General features: G+C 42.1%; 1 protein-coding gene across 3 annotated transcripts in view; it reads left to right on the forward strand.

Moving 5' to 3' along the window:
• SORCS1 (sortilin related VPS10 domain containing receptor 1) overlaps window positions 1–25,728 on the forward strand; it is a 951,041-nt gene that overhangs the window by 659,596 nt on the left and 265,717 nt on the right. For all 3 annotated transcript variants that reach the window (XM_073684756.1, XM_073684757.1, XM_073684758.1), the window contains exons 4-5: window positions 14,305–14,463; window positions 19,217–19,290. In XM_073684756.1, coding sequence (XP_073540857.1) covers window positions 14,305–14,463; window positions 19,217–19,290 — 233 coding nt within the window. The remainder of the gene's footprint in view (window positions 1–14,304; window positions 14,464–19,216; window positions 19,291–25,728) is intronic.

Raw genomic sequence — 25,728 nt, forward strand, 5'->3', positions numbered from 1 at the left:
ACATTATCTGTACTCAGAGAGTTATCACTGTGTTATCTGTAGTGTTACATAGGACTGCAGGTGACATCTACTACATTATCTGTACTCCGAAAATTATCACTGTGTTATCTGTGGTGTTACATAGGACTGCAGGTGACATCTACTACATTATCTGTACTCCGAAAGTTATCACTGTGTTATCTGTGGTGTTACATAGGACTGCACGTGACATCTACTACATTATCTGTACTCAGAGAGTTATCACTGTGTTATCTGTGGTGTTACATAGGACTGCAGGTGATATCTACTGCATTATCTGTACTCAGAGAGTTATCACTGTGTTATCTGTGGTGTTACATAGGACTGCAGGTGTCATCTACTACATTATCTGTACTCAGAGACATATCACTGTGTTTTCTGTGGTGTTACATAGGACTGCAGGTGACATCTACTCCATTATCTGTACTCAGAGTTATCACTGTGTTATCTGTGGTGTTACATAGGACTGCAGGTGACATCTACTCCATTATCTGTACTCAGAGTTATCACTGTGTTATCTGTGGTGTTACATAGGACTGCAGGTGACATCTACTACATTATCTGTACTCAGAGAGTTATCACTGTGTTATCTGTAGTGTTACATAGGACTGCAGGTGACATCTACTACATTATCTGTACTCCGAAAGTTATCACTGTGTTATCTGTGGTGTTACATAGGACTGCAGGTGACATCTACTACATTATCTGTACTCAGAGACATATCACTGTGTTTTCTGTGGTGTTACATAGGACTGCAGGTGACATCTACTCCATTATCTGTACTCAGAGACATATCACTGTGTTTTCTGTGGTGTTACATAGGACTGCAGGTGACATCTACTACATTATCTGTACTCAGAGTTATCACTGTGTTATCTGTGGTGTTACATAGGACTGCAGGTGACATCTACTCCATTATCTGTACTCAGAGTTATCACTGTGTTATCTGTGGTGTTACATAGGACTGCAGGTGACATCTACTCCATTATCTGTACTCAGAGTTATCACTGTGTTATCTGTGGTGTTACATAGGACTGCAGGTGACATCTACTCCATTATCTGTACTCAGAGTTATCACTGTGTTATCTGTGGTGTTACATAGGACTGCAGGTGACATCTACTACATTATCTGTACTCAGAGAGTTATCACTGTGTTATCTGTAGTGTTACATAGGACTGCAGGTGACATCTACTACATTATCTGTACTCCGAAAATTATCACTGTGTTATCTGTGGTGTTACATAGGACTGCAGGTGACATCTACTACATTATCTGTACTCCGAAAGTTATCACTGTGTTATCTGTGGTGTTACATAGGACTGCACGTGACATCTACTACATTATCTGTACTCAGAGAGTTATCACTGTGTTATCTGTGGTGTTACATAGGACTGCAGGTGATATCTACTGCATTATCTGTACTCAGAGAGTTATCACTGTGTTATCTGTGGTGTTACATAGGACTGCAGGTGTCATCTACTACATTATCTGTACTCAGAGACATATCACTGTGTTTTCTGTGGTGTTACATAGGACTGCAGGTGACATCTACTCCATTATCTGTACTCAGAGTTATCACTGTGTTATCTGTGGTGTTACATAGGACTGCAGGTGACATCTACTCCATTATCTGTACTCAGAGTTATCACTGTGTTATCTGTGGTGTTACATAGGACTGCAGGTGACATCTACTACATTATCTGTACTCAGAGAGTTATCACTGTGTTATCTGTAGTGTTACATAGGACTGCAGGTGACATCTACTACATTATCTGTACTCCGAAAGTTATCACTGTGTTATCTGTGGTGTTACATAGGACTGCAGGTGACATCTACTACATTATCTGTACTCAGAGACATATCACTGTGTTTTCTGTGGTGTTACATAGGACTGCAGGTGACATCTACTCCATTATCTGTACTCAGAGACATATCACTGTGTTTTCTGTGGTGTTACATAGGACTGCAGGTGACATCTACTACATTATCTGTACTCAGAGTTATCACTGTGTTATCTGTGGTGTTACATAGGACTGCAGGTGACATCTACTCCATTATCTGTACTCAGAGTTATCACTGTGTTATCTGTGGTGTTACATAGGACTGCAGGTGACATCTACTCCATTATCTGTACTCAGAGTTATCACTGTGTTATCTGTGGTGTTACATAGGACTGCAGGTGACATCTCCTACATTATCTGTACTCAGATAGTTATCACTGTGTTATCTGTGGTGTTACATAGGACTGCAGGTGTCATCTACTACATTATCTGTACTCAGAGACATATCACTGTGTTTTCTGTGGTGTTACATAGGACTGCAGGTGACATCTACTCCATTATCTGTACTCAGAGTTATCACTGTGTTATCTGTGGTGTTACATAGGACTGCAGGTGACATCTACTCCATTATCTGTACTCAGAGTTATCACTGTGTTATCTGTGGTGTTACATAGGACTGCAGGTGACATCTACTACATTATCTGTACTCAGAGTTATCACTGTGTTACCTGTGGTGTTACATAGGACTGCAGGCGACATCTACTACATTATCTGTACTCAGAGAGTTATCAATGTGTTATCTGTGGTGTTACATAGGACTGCAGGTGATATCTACTACATTATCTGTACTCAGAGAGTTATCACTGTGTTATCTGTGGTGTTACATAGGACTGCAGGTGACATCTACTACATTATCTGTACTCAGAGAGTTATCACTGTGTTATCTGTGGTGTTACATAGGACTGCAGGTGATATCTACTACATTATCTGTACTCAGAGAGTTATCACTGTGTTATCTGTGGTGTTACATAGGACTGCAGGTGTCATCTACTACATTATCTGTACTCCGAGACATATCACTGTGTTTTCTGTGGTGTTACATAGGACTGCAGGTGACATCTACTCCATTATCTGTACTCAGAGTTATCACTGTGTTATCTGTGGTGTTACATAGGACTGTAGGTGACATCTACTACATTATCTGTACTCAGATAGTTATCACTGTGTTATCTGTGGTGTTACATAGGACTGCAGGTGACATCTACTACATTATCTGTACTCAGATAGTTATCACTGTGTTATCTGTGGTGTTACATAGGACTGCAGGTGACATCTACTACATTATCTGTACTCAGAGAGATATCACTGTGTTATCTGTGGTGTTACATAGGACTGCAGGTGACATCTACTCCATTATCTGTACTCAGAGTTATCACTGTGTTATCTGTGGTGTTACATAGGACTGCAGGTGACATCTACTACATTATCTGTACTCAGAGAGTTATCTCTGTGTTATCTGTGGTGTTACATAGGACTGCAGGTGACATCTACTACATTATCTGTACTCAGAGAGTTATCACTGTGTTATCTGTGGTGTTACATAGGACTGCAGGTGACATCTACTACATTATCTGTACTCCGAAAGTTATCACTGTGTTATCTGTGGTGTTACATAGGACTGCAGGTGACATCTACTACATTATCTGTACTCCGAAAGTTATCACTGTGTTATCTGTGGTGTTACATAGGACTGCAGGTGACATCTACTACATTATCTGTACTCCGAAAGTTATCACTGTGTTATCTGTGGTGTTACATAGGACTGCAGGTGACATCTACTACATTATCTGTACTCAGAGAGTTATCACTGTGTTATCTGTGGTGTTGCATAGGACTGCAGGTGACATCTACTACATTATCCGTACTCAGAGAGTGATCACTGCGTTATCTGTGGTGTTACATAGGACTGCAGGTGACATCTACTACATTATCCGTACTCAGAGAGTGATCACTGTGTTATCTGTGGTGTTACATAGGACTGCAGGTGACATCTACTACATTATCTGTACTCAGAGAGTTATCACTGTGTTATCTGTGGTGTTACATAGGACTGCAGGTGACATCTACTACATTATCTGTACTCAGAGAGTTATCACTGTGTTATCTGTGGTGTTACATAGGACTGCAGGTGACATCTACTACATTATCTGTACTCAGAGAGTTATCACTGTGTTATCTGTGGTGTTACATAGGACTGCAGGTGACATCTACTACATTATCTGTACTCAGAGTTATCACTGTGTTATCTGTGGTGTTGCATAGGACTGTAGGTGACATCTACTACATTATCTGTACTCAGAGACATATCACTGTGTTATCTGTGGTGTTACATAGGACTGCAGGTGACATCTACTCCATTATCTGTACTCAGAGAGATATCACTGTGTTATCTGTGGTGTTACATAGGACTGCAGGTGACATCTACTCCATTATCTGTACTCAGAGAGATATCACTGTGTTATCTGTGGTGTTACATAGGACTGCAGGTGACATCTACTACATTATCTGTACTCAGAGATTTCACTGTGTTATCTGTGGTGTTACATAGGACTGCAGGTGACATCTACTACATTATCTGTACTCAGGGAGTTATCACTGTGTTATCTGTGGTGTTACATAGGACTGCAGGTGACATCTACTACATTATCTGTACTCAGAGAGTTATCACTGTGCTATCTGTGGTGTTACATAGGACTGCAGGTGACATCTACTACATTATCTGTACTCAGAGAGTTATCTCTGTGTTATCTGTGGTGTTACATAGGACTGCAGGTGACATCTACTACATTATCTGTACTCAGAGAGTTATCTCTGTGTTATCTGTGGTGTTACATAGGACTGCAGGTGACATCTACTACATTATCTGTACTCGGAGAGTTATCACTGTGTTATCTGTGGTGTTACATAGGACTGCAGGTGACATCTACTACATTATCCGTACTCAGAGAGTGATCACTGTGTTATCTGTGGTGTTACATAGGACTGCAGGTGACATCTACTACATTATCTGTACTCAGAGAGTTATCACTGTGTTATCTGTGGTGTTACATAGGACTGCAGGTGACATCTACTACATTATCCGTACTCAGAGAGTGATCACTGTGTTATCTGTGGTGTTACATAGGACTGCAGGTGAGATCTACTACATTTTCTGTACTCAGAGAGTTATCACTGTTATCTGTGGTGTTACATAGGACTGCCGGTGACATCTACTACATTATCTGTACTCAGAGAGTTATCACTGTGTTATCTGTGGTGTTACATAGGACTGCAGGTGACATCTACTACATTATCTGTGCTCCGAAAATTATCACTGTGTTATCTGTGGTGTTACATAGGACTGCAGGTGACATCTTTCCCATCACCTTCTTGTATTTAGTTTTATTGTAACAGTAGAGGACCGGCCGCCTGTGCAGTAGATTCTCGGTATTTGGCTTTTCTCTGCTTTCTAAGCCCTGAGATAATTGATCAGTCGGTCGTGTGCGGTGGAGAGTGAGTTATCACCGGCTTAGAAGGGACGGAGACAAATAGAGAAAGAACTGTGGGGCCGAGCTCATGTCATCCCATAGAGAACCTTCTCCGACGAGGACGCTCCAATAATAAATGATTGCGAAGACGATACTATGTGGGGCGGGAAAGATTCACAAAGAGGAGTTTTATCTCTGCGCAGTTTGTAACTTCACTTGTATATCAGGGAATTGCATAAATAGCAATTCCCTATTGTCCTTGTATCGCTGTTTTCTCCAGCTGCATGAACTGATACCAACAAAGAGCAATCACATCCCCACTCACAGCCTGGCAATCCGTCAGGGGTGTAGAGGCCGCAGATAGCGGTGGCTTATACTATTACTCTTATAAAACTTCTAATGGCTGCAGGAGCGCGGCAGAGATTTGTGACTTCTTTTGTCTTTCAGTGTTCTTTCCCTGCAGAGTCTGCAATATACAACAGCTCGTTAAAATATGGTTCATTTCCAGAGGTGATACCAGTTCTCTCCCCTCACATTACTAACTGGAGTCACTGGAGGTCGTACAGGAATAGTAGAGATGACACTAACGTGCAGTCATTGGAAAGGAGGGTGATAGCATAAAGTAAAGTTCCTGTATCCATCCCTGGAGTTATTGGAAGGGTCTACAGGAACTGAAGTAATAGTAAATGACTGTCATTAGATAAAGGAATGATAACATGATGAAAAGTATCTTTAGTGTCCACTGTGGGATTACTAGAAGGCAATTCAGTGGCAATGACAATAACCAAAAGGAAGAGGGATGATAACATGAAGAAAAGTTCCTGTATCCATCCCTGGAGTTACTGGATGGCTCTACAGGAACAGAAGTAACAGTAAAGGTCTGTCGTTAGATAAAGGGATGATAACATGATGAAAAGTATATTTAGTGTCCACTGTGGGATTACTAGAAGGCAATTCAGTGCCAATGACAATAATCAAAAGTAAGAGGGATGATAACATGAAAAAAAGTTCAAGTATCCTTCCCTGGAGTTACTGTAAGGCTCTTCAGGAATTGAAGTAACAGTAAAGGACTGTCATTAGTAAGTGGGGTGATAACATGATGAAAAGTATCTTTTATTGTAATAAGATGACAGTAACCAAAAGTAACAGGGATGATAACATAAAAGTTCCTGTATCCTTCCCTGGAGTCATTGGAGGCCGTACAGGAATAGTAGAGATGACAATAACATGCAGTCATTGGAAAGGAGAGTGATAGCATCAAGTAAAGCTCCTGTATCAGCCACTGAGGTCACTGGAAGGCTCTACAGGAATAGAAGTAATAGTAAAGGACTGTCATTAGTTAGTGGGATGATAACATAATGAAAAGTATCTCTAGTATCCACTGTGGGGTCAGTAGAAGGCAATCAGCAGAAAAGGTGACAGGAACCAAAAGAAAGAGGAATGATAACATGAAGAAAATTTCCTGTATCCTCCCCTGGGGTCACAGGAGGCTGTACTGCTATACATGTGGGAGTAAAAGACTGTCATTAATTAAAGGGTTTGTTTTGGAGGGAGCATAGTCAGAGAGATGACAGTAACCTGCTCTAAGTGGGATGATAACATGAAGAAAAGTTCCTGTATCCATACCTGTATCCTCTCTTGGAGTTATCAGTGGCTTTACAGAGATAGAGATAAATGTAACAAGATATGATTGGGAAGAAGGGTGATAAAATAAATTAAAGTTCCTGTATCCACCTCTGTGGTAACTGGAAGGCTCTTCATAGATAACTGTGAAAGAAAAGGGCTGTTAATAATTACTTTTATATTAACATGGAGACGAGTACCTGTAATTCTCTCTTTGGGGTCACTTGGAGGGAGCATAGTAGGAGATTTGACAGTAACCTGCGATAAGAGGGGTGACAACATGAAGAAAAGCTCCTGAATCCACTCCTGGGTTCACTAAAAGGTTCTACTTAGAAATATATTACAGTAAAAGGCTGATATTTGTAAGAGGAATGATAACATGAAGAAAAGCTCATGTAATTCACCCTGTGGAAGGCTGTAAAGTTAGAAATATAATGTTAACAGGCTGCACTTATTAATAAGGGTGGTAACTAAAAAACATTTTCCTAAATACCCCAGTTAGGCTTTACAGTGGGGAGATTATAGTAACAGGTTTTGAATGCTAAGGAGGTGATAGCCAGAAGAAATGTTTCAGTATTCCTTTTGTGGTCACAGAAAGGAATCACATTTGGAGAGATGATAGGAACAGGTTGTGTTTGGTTAGGAGGGGTGATAATCGGAAGAAATGTTCCAATATATCCCCCCACTGGGGTCATAGGAAGGGTGTACAGCTACAAGATTATAACAGGCTGTGATTGGTAAAGGGGTGATAACATGAAGAAAAGTTATGATATTCTCACCAGAGCTCACTGGAAGGCTGTAGAGTAACTGGCTATGTTGAGTCTTCCCACTCTCCCCTCCATGCTCTATAGACCTACAGATCAGATCATGGGCTAAGTAAAGCACTTAACCCTCGTATTCCAGTAAAATATATATATTTGGCAATGAGCTACTGGTGGAAACACGGATTCTTAGAGGACTTGTCTTCTCAGTAGAAGCCATGACCACATAATCCCTGCGAGAAGATGTAGGAGTTATATAAGAATGCTGCCCGAGATTGCCATTTTATTGCTAATTGTAGCACTTTTTTGCATGTGTTTTTACAATGACTTTATAATAATCTAGTGCCCGGTGTGAGTAACGTTACGATGAGGGCGCTGCTGTTAGGGACAAGTCTACATCTCTAATATGGCAGCCGCATCTGGTAGGACGGACGCGCTGGATCCATAAATTGAGTTCTGAGCTCGTTTATCAAAAAGAGGCAAAGCAAATAAAGTTTCTTCCCATTCCTGCAGCGGATGATGAATTGCCGCCTGCAGTTGCGTTTCAGGGGTCTGTGTCGAAATTTATTGACTTGCTATGAAAAGCGATTAATCAATAGCACATAGCGTACATGCCAGGATAGCGGCAGCGTGTGTACAGGACGTGGACGGCCCTGGAAGGATATAAATGCTCCTTGCATAACATTTATAGTCAAGAGCTATTGTATTACAGTCCCGGCTCAGAGCTCGAAGCCACAGAATGTGCAGTAAGACGTGGCGGAAAGAGACAATGGCTCTGTTTATAAAGGGTCAATGTATGTGATGTAGGGGAGGGTGGTCCGTCCTGGGGAGCAGGTCATGTTCTACGGAACTGGAGGTCAACCCGTCTCATCATGAAGGCCACTGATACAGGGCCCCACTTTCCATGCAGCCAGGGTTTAGACAATTACTTAAAATAATCTATAATACTGAAGGCTTAATTGGATCATAAACATGGTGGCTCAGTGGTTAGCACAGCGCTGGAAGCTAGATGGGACATTGGGACCCTAGATTGGTCTCCAAACCCATCATATGATTGGTCCACTCACCAGTTTGCCCTTCAATGACAGACAGTGAAGATGTCTTTCAGACCTTGTGAGAGGGTGTGCACCCCCACCCTTGGCTGTTATACTGGGGCCAGTATATATCTCTGATATATAAGATAATATAAGTGCAGGAGGTGGATGTGACGCTCGTCTCTGCTCCGCACACTGGTTGATGGCTCTTCCCAGTAGAGCAGCTCCTCGGGGGCAGGACACTGCTTACAAACTATCAACAGTTCTTATTGCCAGTGACAATCCTAGTGGCCATTGACCATTGACTTGGTGGTCGAAAAGAAGCAAGCTCCTCAGCCTTGGCTGCATATTTGTAGTCATAAAACCTGATATTATGGGATGGGATCTTCATGACGATTCTTCGTCATGCCATTCATCATTGGCCTCCTCCGAGGACGGCTGGCTGCCTTGTCAGAGCTGACTCCCCATGTAGAGTGAAGCATGACAAGGTAACGCTCATTACAGCTGCGTTCATTCCCGGTCTCCGCACTGTACATCATGTTGAATTCCAATTTCTTGTTTATCGTGGTGCCCACCGGTTGAGCGTTGGCAGCTCTTCCCAGCGGTCTTGGCCGTCACGCTTGTCATGCTACAGTACTCCGGCTAAAAGGTATTTTTATCACCCTGCTAAAAGCTCTTGAGAGTTTTAATGAAGCCCTGTGTGCATACAAACAATGTAACCTGCGAAGCTTGGGTCGCCCAGCACATAATGCACGGCATCTTTAATGCACTCAGACGAGTCGCTTTCTTCTAGTTTATGGCCGGGACTCAGGTGGTGCATTGAGAAGCAGGTGAAGAGCTTACCCAGCGAGGATCATTTAGGGAAATAACAACCTTTGGTTCATCCCTGTGTATACATTTAATAGAGGTTTTTGCTTCACACCTGCGAAAGAGAGGAAGTGAAAGGTCTGAATTAGATATATTTCACCATAGGAAATTCTGAGTTAATAGACTTGGGTCTTCTGTTCACAACCCTGCCTTCTTATCCTGAGAAGAGAGTGGTTACAAAGAGAGTCCCTCACTCAGGAGGACAGGAGGACTTGTCCTGTATCGGGAGGACTTGTCCTGTATCGAGAGGACTTGTCCTGTATCGGGAGGACTTGTCCTGTATCGGGAGGACTTGTCCTGTATCGGGAGGACTTGTCCTGTATCGGGAGGACTTGTCCTGTATCGGGAGGATTTGTCCTGTATCGGGAGGACTTGTCCTGTATCGAGAGGACTTGTCCTGTATCGGGAGGACTTGTCCTGTATCGGGAGGACTTGTCCTGTATCGAGAGGACTTGTCCTGTATCGGGAGGACTTGTCCTGTATCGAGAGGACTTGTCCTGTATCGAGAGGACTTGTCCTGTATCGGGAGGACTTGTCCTGTATCGGGAGGACTTGTCCTGTATCGAGAGGACTTGTCCTGTATCGAGAGGACTTGTCCTGTATCGGGAGGACTTGTCCTGTATCGAGAGGACTTGTCCTGTATCGGGAGGACTTGTCCTGTATCGGGAGGACTTGTCCTGTATCGGGAGGACTTGTCCTGTATCGGGAGGACTTGTCCTGTATCGGGAGGACTTGCCCTGAATCGGGAGGACTTGCCCTGAATCGGGAGGACTTGTCCTGTATCGAGAGGACTTGTCCTGTATCGAGAGGACTTGTCCTGTATCGGGAGGACTTGTCCTGAATTGAGAGGACTTGTCCTGTATTACACGGATGACCCATTCACATGTGTGGGCACTAGAGAGGAGCAAATATCCCGAAACTCGATTGGTTGGATTTTCTCAAATTCAGCCAAGAAATTCAATTTACTTTGATTTTATTCTACGTCAATGGAATTGCTGGTAAAATCCATTTGTTACTCTCTGAGGTCTCTCCAAAGCCAAGAGTATAACAAATGGATAGGTTAAAAAAAATAATAAAGTAAAAAAAAAATTCAACTTTCCACTCATTTACCCTGTCCTTGAAACTCCCCCCCAGACCTCCTCCATTGGATCGTTTCTTATCTCCCTTCTGTTTTCAGTCTTCTTCACTCTTTGAGGCCTCCAGTGCTGATTAGGTCTCACCCAACGTTCCTCCCCGTAATGTCATGGCACCACTTAAGGCTTAGCAAGTGCTGGAGGCGCCAGAGAGTGAAAATGGTAGAGAAGACTGAAGATGGAGAAAGGTAAGGAGTCAGCAGAAGACCGGGTGTGGAGCTGCGGCACCAGGATAGGTGAAGGATGGGCCATCAAAAATGTTTAATTTAATTAAAAATGTCCTTCTTCTTTGCTTCATTTGAGAAAATTGAATTGCAAAATAATTTGGGTTCAGGAGAATCTGAAGTTTTGTAAGATTCAATTTACTCATAACCATGTTATACCTAACTTCCCCTGTAGGAGCGCTGCTTGGAAATGAGACACCACCAAGTTTCTCTACAGATGACAGCTGATCGCCGGGGGTCTCAGCAGGGGGACACTTTGTGATTCGTTATTATCAAGGATCCTTATTACAAGTGGGTTTATAAAGGAGCCAGAACGTTTTAGATACAACTTGGAAAGAGCTGAGCGATTGATAGGTGGCCGCAGACATAAGACATTAGCGTTCTCCTTCCTCCCTCCCGCTCATTATTCCTCTGCCTCTGTAATAAGTCCGCACGTCATCCTATCCTTGTTCTTTCTCTCCTTGATGTGGAAGATCAAATAACATTGACCTCTATGGAGGCGGCCATGAGACACTGTGCGGCTCGGCAGCTGCAGTGACTACAAGTCTCAGCATGTTCACGTCTGATCTGTTCTAGATACTAAAGATCAAATGGTGGCGACTTCCGTAGTCTCCAGAGGGACAGCACTCAGCATCACCCGTGCTTATACTTAGTCTGCGGGAGGAGGGGGGGGCAAGTTGTATTTTCTGAAGGTATCAATTTTGGTTACAGATCGTGATGCGCCCCCTGGGGCTGTGTGTGTAGGGGAAATACCCGGAACCGAGTCTCTGTGTAACGCTGGGGGTTGTAGTCTCCGTGGCGGCGACTCGGTCCCATGGCTCAGGGCGGTCAAACCAGTGGCGGATCTGTTTATTTGGGTTTTGTAAGGTTTAAATGTCCGACTACGCCACCCGTGGATTGCGGTCACTGAGAACCGCCGCTGCAGGGCAGACCGCTGAGGCTGATGTTGTGTGCGCAGCAGAGGGTAGTATAACTCCCCATGGGAGGAGTATAGCCTCAGGGCAGCGTCTATAGATGGTGAGGGTTGTGGTGCGTGGGCGCAGCAGTAATGACTCAGAGTCCAGTGATGCAGTCCAGGGTCTTTACTCACAGTTTTACACTCCAAGCCACTTCTGCAGATGATGGCTGCCCACGTCGTGCTGTGCTCACCAGGTGAGGGGCTCGGCCAACTCCCAGGTACCTTTGGAATGCTTTTCAGGCCCCTCTTCGTGTGTCCTTTCTCTGGCCTGTTGTACCCCACAATTGACCACGTTTCTGTCCAGCTGCCTCGGGCCTTGGCGGGCAAAAGTATGTTCCGTTTCCCTGGGTCCTATATGGTGCCTTCCTAACGGGTGTAGTGAGGGGCCGTAACACGTGCAATGCCACGGCCTCCGGTTGCTAGCTGAGGGTAGTTGCTCTCCTCCACTAGATGAGGGATCCGGTTCCCTTTTCTTGGCCTGACCCCCCTACTCTGGTAGCGGCGGGCGTGCGGTGGTGGCTGGCCGGTCCGCACCCCTGGGGTCCCTTCGGTCTTCTCTTAGAGCTTCGTCCGTTCTTCTCCCTTCCTTCGTTCTCCTCCAGGCCCAGGCCTTAAGACGTGGCCTGCCTGCGGAGCAGAGCCCATGCAGAGCCTCTGCTCCCAGCCTCCTTCTCTCTCTCTGCTCTCTCTCACTTTCTACTCCTTTCTCCTCCTACTCTAAGATGGTGCCCACCATTTATACTCCCCTATACAGTGCACCCGGGATCTACTCTCCCCACCCACATACTACCGGGTTCCCCCTTTCTAGGTGTTCCCCCCCCCCACTCCAGCCGGGGACAGGGACAGTTGTGCTCACACCCGGGAGCATTGTCGCCCTGTCCCCCGGAAATGTGGTGTAGTGCATGTGGGTGTTAGGGTCCTGAGCCACACTCCATCCTTACCTGTAAGTGAGATATCACACCCCTGGATGAGATGCAATACCTCTGTAGCGACCGAACCCTCGGAGCGCTACATTCGCATGGAGAAAAACTTTTATTAACTTTTTTTTTTCGATAGAGTTTTGTAGGTTTTGCTTTTTTTACAGCGTTCGCCCTATGGGATAAGTGAATCGTTGCTGCTACTTTGTTTCCTTATTTTTGTTCAATAAAATCCATTCTTTTAGGAAAAATAAATAAATAAAATGAATACATTTGTATTTCTGTTGCCATATTCAAAGAGTCAGAACGTAGTTATTTCCTTAGTGCTTGTTTGTATGTGTACCCCATGGGTACAATGGCCGCCCCCGACATTAGGAATGTAAAGACAGCAAACCCTGAGCGTGTTACCCCACCTTGGGTCAGTGATGGGGGGTCTGAAGCCCCCAGCACAACACCCTTTCATTGCATTAGTCATCCTTGTGTGTCACACAGCTTTTCCAGAAACACATAACTATATTGCACCTCTATGGCCATGCTGGGGCTTTTAGTTCTCCCATTTGCCGTGAATGGTTCCATGAGCATCTTTTCTGGTTGCTTTGCCCCCCTGTAATAGATAATTCATTGACTGATTTCTCCGTGCAGCCATTAACATATCCGCTATTGACTCCTCACCGCTTCTCCTCTCGTGCTGCAATTTCCCTCCGGGCTTTGCTAGCGAGCGTCTTGGGACAGGTTACATTGTCGTTAGCGGCAATGAACTGATCCGATCGTTAAAATGACGGTGTTCACAAAAAATTTAAAGTGACGGCGCACATTATTGCCGAGTTAAAGAGTGCAGACCCTGACGAAGCAGAAATGCGTACGATTTCATTAATATGCACAATCTGAATTGGATTTTAGAGGCTAATTCTCTTTTATTAATTTTTCTATCCTTTACACAATACAAAAGGCAAACTGCGGAGCACAATGTCATAAATAATGCAGCGCCAGATTATCCCGTAATTCTCACTTGGCTCTGATTAGAATTTTAATGTTAGGAACAGTCGCTATAAATTAGTTATTGTGTTGCTAGGTCTTTGGAGAAGGAATAGAAACATTGTATCAGCGGTTTACTATGAGGATCCTGGCTCGAATAAAGTAACTATAGAAATGGAAAAGTTTACAACCAAACTGAACATGGAAAATATTAGAAAATCTCCTTCCGTTTTGTGTATACAGCTCCTATGCAGACCTATGTGTCTCCATGGTAACTTTCTGAATGGCAGTGGTAGATTGAAGGACGCATGTCTGCGGTATTAGGCTGCGTTGGGTTTGTCGTAGTCTCTTGCCAGGAAGACACATAAAGCTGCTTTGGAGCTGTATACTTTAAATGTTAAAAAAAAACTTTTATTGTGTATCAGACCATTAAAAAAATAGTTACAAAGTGATATACGCCATCTTCTCCTTCCTCCTTTCTGCAGATTATGCTCCTGACTGACCCGGAGATTGAGAGCAGCCTCATGATCAGCTCGGATGAAGGGGCCACCTATCAGAAATACAGACTCAACTTCTACATCCAGAGCCTGCTGTTTCATCCCAAACAAGAGGACTGGATTCTAGCCTACAGCCAAGACCAGAAGGTAATGGAGTCCAAGACTGAATGCAAAGAAACCTTCAAAGATTTCAGATTAAGAGTTATGTATTGAAAGGGTTAAAGTTTGCAGAAGCACAGAGTATTTCAGGAAACAGCGCGTCAATCTTAGTGGGAGGTTCAGTTAAATAACAGAAGGAGCAAAGACACAGAGTAATTCAGGAAAGTAATGAGTCAGAGTTATACAGGTGCATCTCACTAAATTAGAATATCATCAAAACGTTAATTTATTTCAGTTCTTCAATGCAAAAAGTGAAACTCCTATATTATATAGAGTCATTACACACAGAGGGATCTATTATATAGAGTCATTACACACAGAGGGATCTATTATATAGAGTCATTACACGCAGAGGGATCTATTATATAGTCATTACACGCAGAGGGATCTATTGTATAGAGTCATTACACACAGAGGGATCTACTATATAGAGTCATTACACACAGAGGGATCTATTATATAGAGTCATTACACACAGAGGGATCTATTATATAGAGTCATTACACACAGAGGGATCTATTATATAGAGTCATTACACGCAGAGGGATCTATTATATAGAGTCATTACACACAGAGGGATCTATTATATAGAGTCATTACACACAGAGGGATCTATTATATAGAGTCATTACACACAGAGGGATCTATTATATAGAATCATTACACACAGAGTGATATATTATATAGAGTCATTACACACAGAGGGATCTATTATATAGAGTCATTACACACAGGGATCTATTATATAGAGTCATTACACACAGAGGGATCTATTATATAGAGTCATTACACACAGGGATCTATTATATAGAGTCATTACACACAGAGGGATCTATTATATAGAGTCATTACACGCAGAGGGATCTATTATATGGAGTCATTACACACAGAGGGATCTATTATATAGAGTCATTACACACAGGGATCTATTATATAGAGTCATTACACACAGGGATCTATTATATAGAGTCATTACACACAGAGGGATCTATTATATAGAGTCATTACACGCAGAGGGATCTATTATATAGAGTCATTACACGCAGAGGGATCTATTATATAGAGTCATTACACACAGAGGGATCTATTATATAGAGTCATTACACACAGAGGGATCTATTATATAGAGTCATTACACACAGAGGGATCTATTATATAGAGTCATTACACACAGAGGGATCTATTATATAGAGTCATTACACACAGAGGGATCTATTATATAGAGTCATTACACACAGGGATCTATTATATAGAGTCATTACACACAGAGGGATCTATTATATAGAGTCATTACACACAGGGATCTATTATATAGAGTCATTACACACAGAGGGATCTATTATATAGAGTCATTACACACAGAGGGATCTATTATATAGAGTCATTACACACAGGGATCTATTATATAGAGTCATTACACACAGAGGGATCTATTATATAGAGTCATTACACACAGGGATCTATTATATAGAGTCATTACACACAGAGGGATCTATTATATAGAGTCATTACACACAGAGGGATCTATTATATAGAGTCATTACACACAGAGGGATCTATTATATAGAGTCACTACACAGAGGGATCTATTATATAGAGTCATTACACACAGAGGGATCTATTATATAGAGTCATTACACACAGAGTGATCTATTATATAGAGTCATTACACACAGAGCGATCTATTATATAGAGTCATTACACACAGGGATCTATTATATAGAGTTATTACACACAGAGGGATCTATTATATAGAGTTATTACACACAGAGGGATCTATTATATAGAGTCATTACACACAGAGGGATCTATTATATAGAGTCATTACACACAGAGGGATCTATTATATAGAGTCATTACACACAGAGGGATCTATTATATAGAGTCATTACACACAGAGGGATCTATTATATAGAGTCATTACACACAGAGGGATCTATTATATAGAGTCATTACACACAGGGATCTATTATATAGAGTCATTACACACAGAGGGATCTATTATATAAAGTCATTACACACAGGGATCTATTATATAGAGTCATTACACACAGAGGGATCTATTATATAGAGTCATTACACACAGAGGGATCTATTATATAGAGTCATTACACACAGGGATCTATTATATAGAGTCATTACACACAGAGGGATCTATTATATAGAGTCATTACACACAGGGATCTATTATATAGAGTCATTACACACAGAGGGATCTATTATATAGAGTCATTACACACAGAGGGATCTATTATATAGAGTCATTACACACAGAGGGATCTATTATATAGAGTCATTACACACAGATGGATCTATTATATAGAGTTATTACACACAGAGGTATCTATTATATAGAGTCATTACACACAGAGGGATCTATTATATAGAGTCATTACACACAGAGGGATCTATTATATAGAGTCATTACACAGAGGGATCTATTATATAGAGTCATTACACATAGAGGGATCTATTATATAGAGTCATTACACACAGAGGGATCTATTATATAGAGTCATTACACACAAAGGGATCTATTATATAGAGTCACTACACGCAGAGGGATCTATTATATAGAGTCATTACACAGAGGGATCTATTATATAGAGTCATTACACACAGAGGGATCTATTATATAGAGTCATTACACACAGAGGGATCTATTAATGACTCTATATAATAGATCCCTCTGTGTGTAATGACTCTATATAATAGATCCCTCTGTGTAATGACTCTATATAATAGATCGCTCTGTGTGTAATGACTCTATATAATAGATCCCTCTGTGTGTAATGACTCTATATAATAGATCCCTCTGTGTGTAATGACTCTATATAATAGATCCCTCTGTGTGTAATGACTCTATATAATAGATCCCTCTGTGTGTAATGACTCTATATAATAGATCCCTCTGTGTGTAATGACTCTATATAATAGATCCCTCTGTGTGTAATGACTCTATATAATAGATCCCTCTGTGTGTAATGACTCTATATAATAGATCCCTCTCTGTGTAATGACTCTATATAATAGATCCCTCTGTGTGTAATGACTCTATATAATAGATCCCTCTGTGTGTAATGACTCTATATAATAGATCCCTCTGTGTGTAATGACTCTATATAATAGATCCCTCTGTGTGTAATGACTCTATATAATAGATCACTCTGTGTGTAATGACTCTATATAATAGATCCCTCTGCGTGTGATGACTCTATATAATAGATCCCTCTGTGTGTAATGACTCTATATAATAGATCCCTCTGTGTGTAATGACTCTATATAATAGATCCCTCTGTGTGTAATGACTCTATATAATAGATCCCTCTGTGTGCAATGACTCTATATAATAGATCCCTCTGTGTGTAATGACTCTATATAATAGATCCCTCTGTGTGTAATGACTCTATAATAGATCCCTCTGTGTGTAATTACTCTATATAATAGATCCCTCTGTGTGGAATGACTCTATATAATAGATCCCTCTGTGTGGAATGACTCTATATAATAGATCCCTCTGTGTGGAATGACTCTATATAATAGATCCCTCTGTGTGTAATGACTCTATATAATAGATCCCTCTGTGTGGAATGACTCTATATAATAGATCCCTCTGTGTGTAATAACTCTATATAATAGATCCCTCTGTGTGTAATGACTCTATATAATAGATCCCTCTGTGTGCAATGACTCTATATAATAGATCCCTCTGTGTGTAATGACTCTATATAAAAGATCCCTCTGTGTGTAATGACTCTATAATAGATCCCTCTGTGTGTAATGACTCTATATAATAGATCCCTCTGTGTGTAATGACTCTATATAATAGATCCCTCTGTGTGTAATGACTCTATATAATAGATCCCTCTGTGTGTAATGACTCTATATAATAGATCACTCTGTGTGTAATGACTCTATATAATAGATCCCTCTGTGTGTAATGACTCTATATAATAGATCCCTCTGTGTGTAATGACTCTATATAATAGATCCCTCTGTGTGTAATGACTCTATATAATAGATCCCTCTGTGTGTAATGACTGTATATAATAGATCCCTCTGTGTGTAATGACTCTATATAATAGATCCCTCTGTGTGTAATGACTCTATATAATAGATCCCTCTGTGTGTAATGACTCTATATAATAGATCCCTCTGTGTGTAATGACTCTATATAATAGATCCCTCTGCGTGTAATGACTCTATATAATAGATCCCTCTGTGTGTAATGACTCTATATAATATAGGAGTTTCACTTTTTGTATTGAAGAACTGAAATAAATTAACTTTTTGATGATATTGTAATTTAGTGAGATGCACCTTTAGTTGCAATGTGGAAGTTGCAGGGAGCACAGCAGCACCGAGTATTTCAGAGGAGTGTACAGATCCTCAGATGTCCAGTGATCTGTTCATTCACGTGAAGACAAGTTTACCCGTTTCGGTGTCAAATGTGAAGATGTGAATGGAGGTAAAATATTATGTAATGCTTAATTTCCCCTGTTGGTGGCGCTGTGGAAGAATTGAACACTTATTGGCAGGTCCCCCCCCCAGCGATCACATGTGATCTCTGAGAGTTTTAGCTGCAGGACAACAGGTGATCATCTTTTATTTTGGGTTTCTGTCCAGGAGCGCCGTCCTGAATCCCTACTCAGTATTGAGAGGCAGAGACGTCCTCTGCTGCGGTGAGACTTGTCGGCCTCATTTGGTTAATCATGACTCGTTTCGTCTTTCTCTCCCCCAGTTGTACAGCTCATCAGAGTTTGGAAGACGCTGGCTGCTTCTAAGTGAATCAGTGGCACCAAATCGATTTTATTGGTAAGATCCTGATATATAGAATGGTACCTTTGCTTTGGTTTGGTCTCATGGTCTCTGTATTCCAACTGCAAACCTGTATGATCAGATCCTGCGCCCCGGGTTCTCCTCACTTCACACGTGGCCAAGTCATTCCACATATGTCCACCTCAGGCCACTCTAAGAATAACGTCATTGCCCTAAAGCAAAAACTGCAGTCATGTCATTCTCTTGTGATATCATTGGGGAAGAAGGTCCTGGCAGGGTAGTACCTAGAAATCTACTATCCTAATATCTGCAAAATTCCTTTCTGCTTTCAGTTTAGATCAAACTTTTTGCTATGATAGGGTTAAATATTTACCTCTTTCCAGCTTTCAGTGCCTGAATGTTTCTGTCTCCAGCTCCTCCTACTTAAAGGTTATGCATTTTAGTGATCTAGCTATAGAGTTATAGAGGATGTACCATTCCCGGGTACCTAAGGAGGCCTTAGAGGTCACATAAGGGGACAGCAATGCTATAAATGACATGTAACATTTAGGAGTCTCTGGTAGAGAGGAGTTGTAGGATACAGCCATAGATGTAAATGGTAGTCATTGCTGGTGATAACATGACTTTAAATTGCATGTTAATATTTTCAACATTTTGTTATCTTTTTCCTGATTGTAGCTCCAAAGACAAAAATAAAAATAAAACATACTGTCTCCCTGCAGCCGCCACTAGGGGGAGCGCCGTAGCTTTCTGCATAACAACCTATACATTGAACTCAATAATAAATCTGTATGCAGTGAGCTCCCTCTAGTGGTGACTTTCATGCAGCAGATTTGGGGCTCTGTATCATTAAAACAGATGTTCATCTGCATCTAATTATATAACTTTAAAAAAAACAATGATGTTTTATAGTGGACATTCCCTGTAAAGTTATAATAGCCCAACTCATCATGTAATAATTGCACTGGGCTCCACAGACAATTTTCCAATCTAACGTAGTAATAAATTTGGGGTAAATTTCCCCAGACTCCTCCTGCACAGCATATGGTTTTATAGCCCTGCGCTGCGGATCTGCTGGGTTACGTCTCATTATGTGACTATGGGGGATCCATTTAGTGTTTGGAAAAGGCTTTTAGATTATTAATGCAATATAAAAGCTGGAAGCGCAGACTATTCATGTCAGTGTTTACTAGAACGCGTGGCCCCCCAGTGACGAGCGGCGTGGGCAGCCCCTAATTAACGTACATAGTCAGTGTGAGCATTGTGCCGCAGAATGGAAATGTGCTGATTACTGACGCTCCATTGATTCGCATTATACACGTACACAGCACATTGTAGTCAGGAAATAATACAAATGTTACGTTTTATTGTTATTAGCGATCGTCTTACAAGGGGAAAGTTTTAGAAAGTGAATAAAGGTTTCGCCCCCGCGTTCGATGGCGAGATTGTAATTATGGAAATATGGAGAAACGGGAGGCGGATTCTCTCCATGAAGAAATGTAAATGATCTGTCGAAAAAAAAGAAAAAGTTCGCCATCGTATCAATTTAATTGGGCTGCGGCGAGAACGGCGTGAGAATATTAATGTGATGGATCCTGGGAGGTCAGGAAACGTTTCATCTGTGTGATCCTCGCAATGTGTCGGTGAGGCCCCGGATCGATCAAGCATAGATAGTGACAAAGATCAACATGAAGGTAAATGTTGTAACATGAATATAAGTACACCCGAGGTTACATAACTATTACAATCTGAAAGGGAGCAAAAAGGGGACATATATCAACAGATATTTTGTTATTTCTCTATACCTCAGTATTGTTTCTTTTTACCAGACTCTCCTTCCCCTGGCTTTACCTATATTTTACCCAATATCAACTTTAATGCTTACTTTCACGATATAGAGTAAAATCTTTATGCCTGACATACTTTCTGATGGCAAGAGCAGCATACCATTACTTTTATGTTGACTCTTTAATCTGTGTTCTTCTTCAGTTGATTAACACAGACTATTATTTGTATAACCCTGAATGCTATCTGCTCTTTTTGATTCTGAAACAACGATGTGTATTTACAAGAACCCCTGTGATGCCAAATATGTAAACAGATTAGCTCAAACAATAATAGCTGAGCCCTGCAACTTTACCTCTGACCTGTGCCTGATGACCTCACACAGATGTACATATAAACATGGATGTCTGTAGTGCTGGAGACAGAGTCAGTCTTGGAACAGAGACTCAGAAAGACTTTACAAGGAGAATGAGAGTCATCCTTCAGGAAAGTAGATAGATTTCATGGCATCCAAAGAGACACAGATTTGTATTCTACATGATTCTAGCCTAAGGGTACAGCCCTGACTGGAAAGATATGGATCTGCTCCATTCACCATCAGAGAGACATGGATACATTTTGGGGAGTCCAGGAGAGGACGCAGAAGACACCTGTCAACATGGATATGTTGTTTTGGAGTTGCTAGGAGGAAGCCACCGGTCGCCTAGAACCCATGGAGACATATGGAGTTGCCAGGATGGACCCACCGGATTGCCTGGCCCCAGGGATACTCTCAGAGAGGCCAGAGTGGGACCCTTGGGTCTCCTGGCCTTGTACATCGATGGACTGCTAGCTTGCTAAGCTTGCCGCTACCTCCTCTCTGTGGGGGCCCGCCAGAAGCGGGGGCCACTGGTTGAGGTAGTCAGCCCTGGAAGTCTCCAAAGTCGCAGCTGCTCTATCCCAGATGGGCTTAGAAGGAAGGGTGAGACTGTGTAATGCACCATTTTGGGTATTTGCTGGGACTGTTCTATGTGTTTATTGTCCGCTTTGTGGTTCAATAAAGTATTGCCACACTGTTTTACCCTCACCCTGTGTTGTCTGAGTAGTACTATGCCCACGGAAGACCCCGGGTCTTCACACTTACCTGTCAATCTTCCTCCACAGAACCCTTAAAACTTTCATGATGAAGCTCCCTTTCAGATTATAATGGTTATGTAACCTGGGGTGTACTTATATTCATGTTACAACATTCATGTTGATCTCTGTCTTAAGATTTTCAATCTAAGCATTATGTGCTTTGCATTGTAAATACTTTGTTCTCATGTATTTGGCATTAGTTTATATCTTATGTTCCACATTTAGACTGCCTTGAGAAAGATCATAAGTGGTGGAAACGTTGGCTTGCAAGTCTGTTTTTGCTTTGGGAATCTGTACAAATAAAGCAATTTTTGCAATTTATTCTCACAATTTTGTGCCAAACTATTTTTCTGATTCCAATTTGATGACTGTTGACTTTATTTCCGAGCACAACTAAATGTAACCGATAGATAATCGTGCGCTATTATTTTTTTTTATATCCAGTCTTCAGGTGTTTTCTGCTGGGCGGATGCTCAATGCTTACAATACAAGTTAATGGGAAGGATAAAAACACACAAGGTGGTTAAAAGAAGTAAAAGCGTATTCACACTGCACCTTTTTTTGATTGTTGAAAATATCTTTTTTTCAAGCAGAAAATGTTTCAATCATTTTCTTTGGAGTTTTATAAACCTAAAGCATCTTTTTTTTAGCGTTTTTGGTTATTTCCTGAGCACTTTTTTATGTTTTTTTTTAAATGTTTTTCAGCTATTTGTGGGGCATTTTTCTACGGCCATTTTCTAGAATTTTTTTTTTTTTTTTTTTTTTTTAACTCTGTCAAAGGCTATGTTCACACTGAGTATTTTCAGGCAGTCAAAAATGATGAGTTTTTAAATGGAAACCGCTTAAGGAAATATTTTTTTCTTTGGGGAGTTTTTGTTTCTTGAAGTGACTTTAAAGAATTTGGAAGAGTTTTTTTTTTTTTTTTTTCCTAAATTGATTTTTGCAGCCTTTTGAGTGGACAGTAAATAGTTTGCAGCGGACTCTATCGAAAGAAACTTCAAACGGAAAAAAAAACGTTCAAATCCCTGAACATATGACCAGCAAAGAGGATGTACATTAGAAATGACTAAGAAGAGTTTTTAAAGTATTTTTGAAGCTATTTTTTCAGATTTTTATTTTCAGACAAACCTTCTCCAAAAATATTCACAAAAAAACTCCGTGTGAACAAACCCTTAGGGAAATCATTCCAGACATTAACGGTTTGCTGAGAGAATTCCGTTCCTGGAATCCAGAGCAAATTCTGATACATTTTGTAGGAAATGTAGCAGAAAGTTGCTGAAAAGTGATGGCGGCTGCTCTACATTATTAGCATAACTTGACTTTTTACATTGTTTTCGTAGCGCCGCCCTTCTCCTTTAATAAGCAGAGCGCTGTCCTATCACCGACGTGTGCTGTAGCCGTCATGTTGTCAGGTATAATGGGAAAATGAAGCGGCTTTTGAGGGATGAAATCTGGGGTGGACATATTCAGCCGTGTCTGGACTTGGCCTTACAAGCCTCTGTCTGCTCCAGTATCCATCTCCTGCCCGCGGTTGCAGCTTCTCCGCTTGCAGCCCCCATTGGGTTGGCACAATATCGGGCGCACTCTGATGACATGACGTCATCTACGTGGTTACATGGCCTGGCACCATTGCTTCCGCTGCTTGTTGAGGAACTAGTTTATTTAGCTCCAGATCCACTGGGGGCAGAATTTAAGAGTCCAGGAATACGGAAAGTTGAGCTGCTGAAATGAGTTTCCACCCTTAACCCAGGCAAAGCGGTCTAGACCTTCCTGGTCGGATAACCAAGTTGTGGTCCACAAAGTAGTCACTGGTCAGTGATGGGAAATGACTGTAGCAAAAGCAAAGTCAGGACCAAAGCACCCGACCATCACTGTGAGAACGGTCAGAGTCCAAGACATCACAACATAAAACATAGCTGAAATCATAAGACGAGCCAAGGATCAAAATCAGGAGGTCGGACTACAAGTACCGGGCAACAAGACCTTGCTTCTGGATTGTGCTCAGGATTTACAATAAGCCAGCAACCTCCTCACTTCTCATGAAGTCTTCATAAATAAGTGGAAGTTCATTAAGGCACGATTCTGGATACGAGAGGGAAGGATGGGTCACTTACCGACATCACTGTCCGTAAAATAGGAACGGTCAAGTGTTTCCACCTCAGAAACAAACAAAACCAGATATGAACATTATCCGCTCAGGACATTGATGCTCCTGACAAATTTGGGCCTGTTGTATTAGAGGGTTCTTTCATGGTGATTGAAGTGAGAACTAAAGTAGGAAAGGGCAGGAGCCTAGCATGGATGATAATGGTAAAGAGCTGCACAGAAGATCAGAAGAGATCTTACTAACAAATACTGCACACAGCACCTGGACCAAGGAGTCAGGAGGACCACCCATGCTTGGGAGAGGGGATGTCCAACACCTCCCATTTCTGCCTCGACAGCTGAGAGGTGCAGCTGACTGATGGTCGGTCAGTTATTGAGCATGATGAGTGAGTGTCATACATGTGCCCTGTCCTGATTAGTAGGATAGGTACGTGATACCTGGACAACCATCCAAGTTGTGGCACATCTCCAGCACCTCTTTGCTTGATGATACATGATGGGCATGCACGCTGCCCTCCCAAACAACTGATATCCTACTTCACCCACCCAGAAGTTATCGTGCATGATACCTGGCCAAGTGTCCAACAGGTGCCCCATCACCAGCGCCTTTCAGCTATCCGGCAACTTTTGTGTGTGAAACCTTCTGGGTGTGCACACCACCTGGCCAAACATCTGATGGGTCCACATCACCAGCGCCTCCCACCTATCCAACAGGCAATACTACCTTCTGGGCATGCACACTGCCTCACCATGCACCCGATGGGTGCCATGGAAGTGTCTCTCAGCTACCCGGCAATTATTGTGCATTATACCTGCTGGCCAAATGTCTGATTGGTGCCATATCTTCATCATTGTGCACAATACATGCTGGGCATGCACTCTATCTGGCCAAGTGTCTGAGGCATACCATGCAGCGACCTGGCCGGGATTGGATACCAATGTTCTTAATTAGAATATGAAATGTCTGCAATACCCGCTGGGTGTGCAAAATATATGACCAAGCATCCGACTGGTGCCAAACCATCAGCGCCTCTCGGATATTGTGCAGGTGTTATATATGATACCTGCTGGATGTGCACAATCCCTGGCTGAGCATCCGATGGACGCCACATCCCCAGCGCCTCTCACCTCCGGTGCACCATTATTTGCACTCGTCTTATGGTTCATATGGAATCACTGGATCTGTGGTCATCGAATCACATTAGTCTTTGATTGCAAATTATCTTGCAAAAGCATCTCAGCTCAGCCTCTTCTTCTAGTGCCGCCACAAACTCCGCTCCGCTATCCCCTATATGAACTTATACACCTCACAACTAAGAACATTGTGCTGGGACGCCGTGGCGCCATTCATCTGCTGAAACAACCCTATAACGGCTCTTCTAAAACTTTCCAAATGCGGGGAATGTGTTTCTCCTAACACTTGTGAGCTCCCCGGAGCTCCGGCCTCGTAGCCATTCTGTCAGTTCC

Source organism: Phyllobates terribilis, unplaced genomic scaffold (genome assembly GCF_046119375.1).
Source record: "Phyllobates terribilis strain yellow unplaced genomic scaffold, ASM4611937v1 Scaffold_5__5_contigs__length_657084704, whole genome shotgun sequence".
NCBI classification, from domain to species: domain Eukaryota; kingdom Metazoa; phylum Chordata; class Amphibia; order Anura; family Dendrobatidae; genus Phyllobates; species Phyllobates terribilis.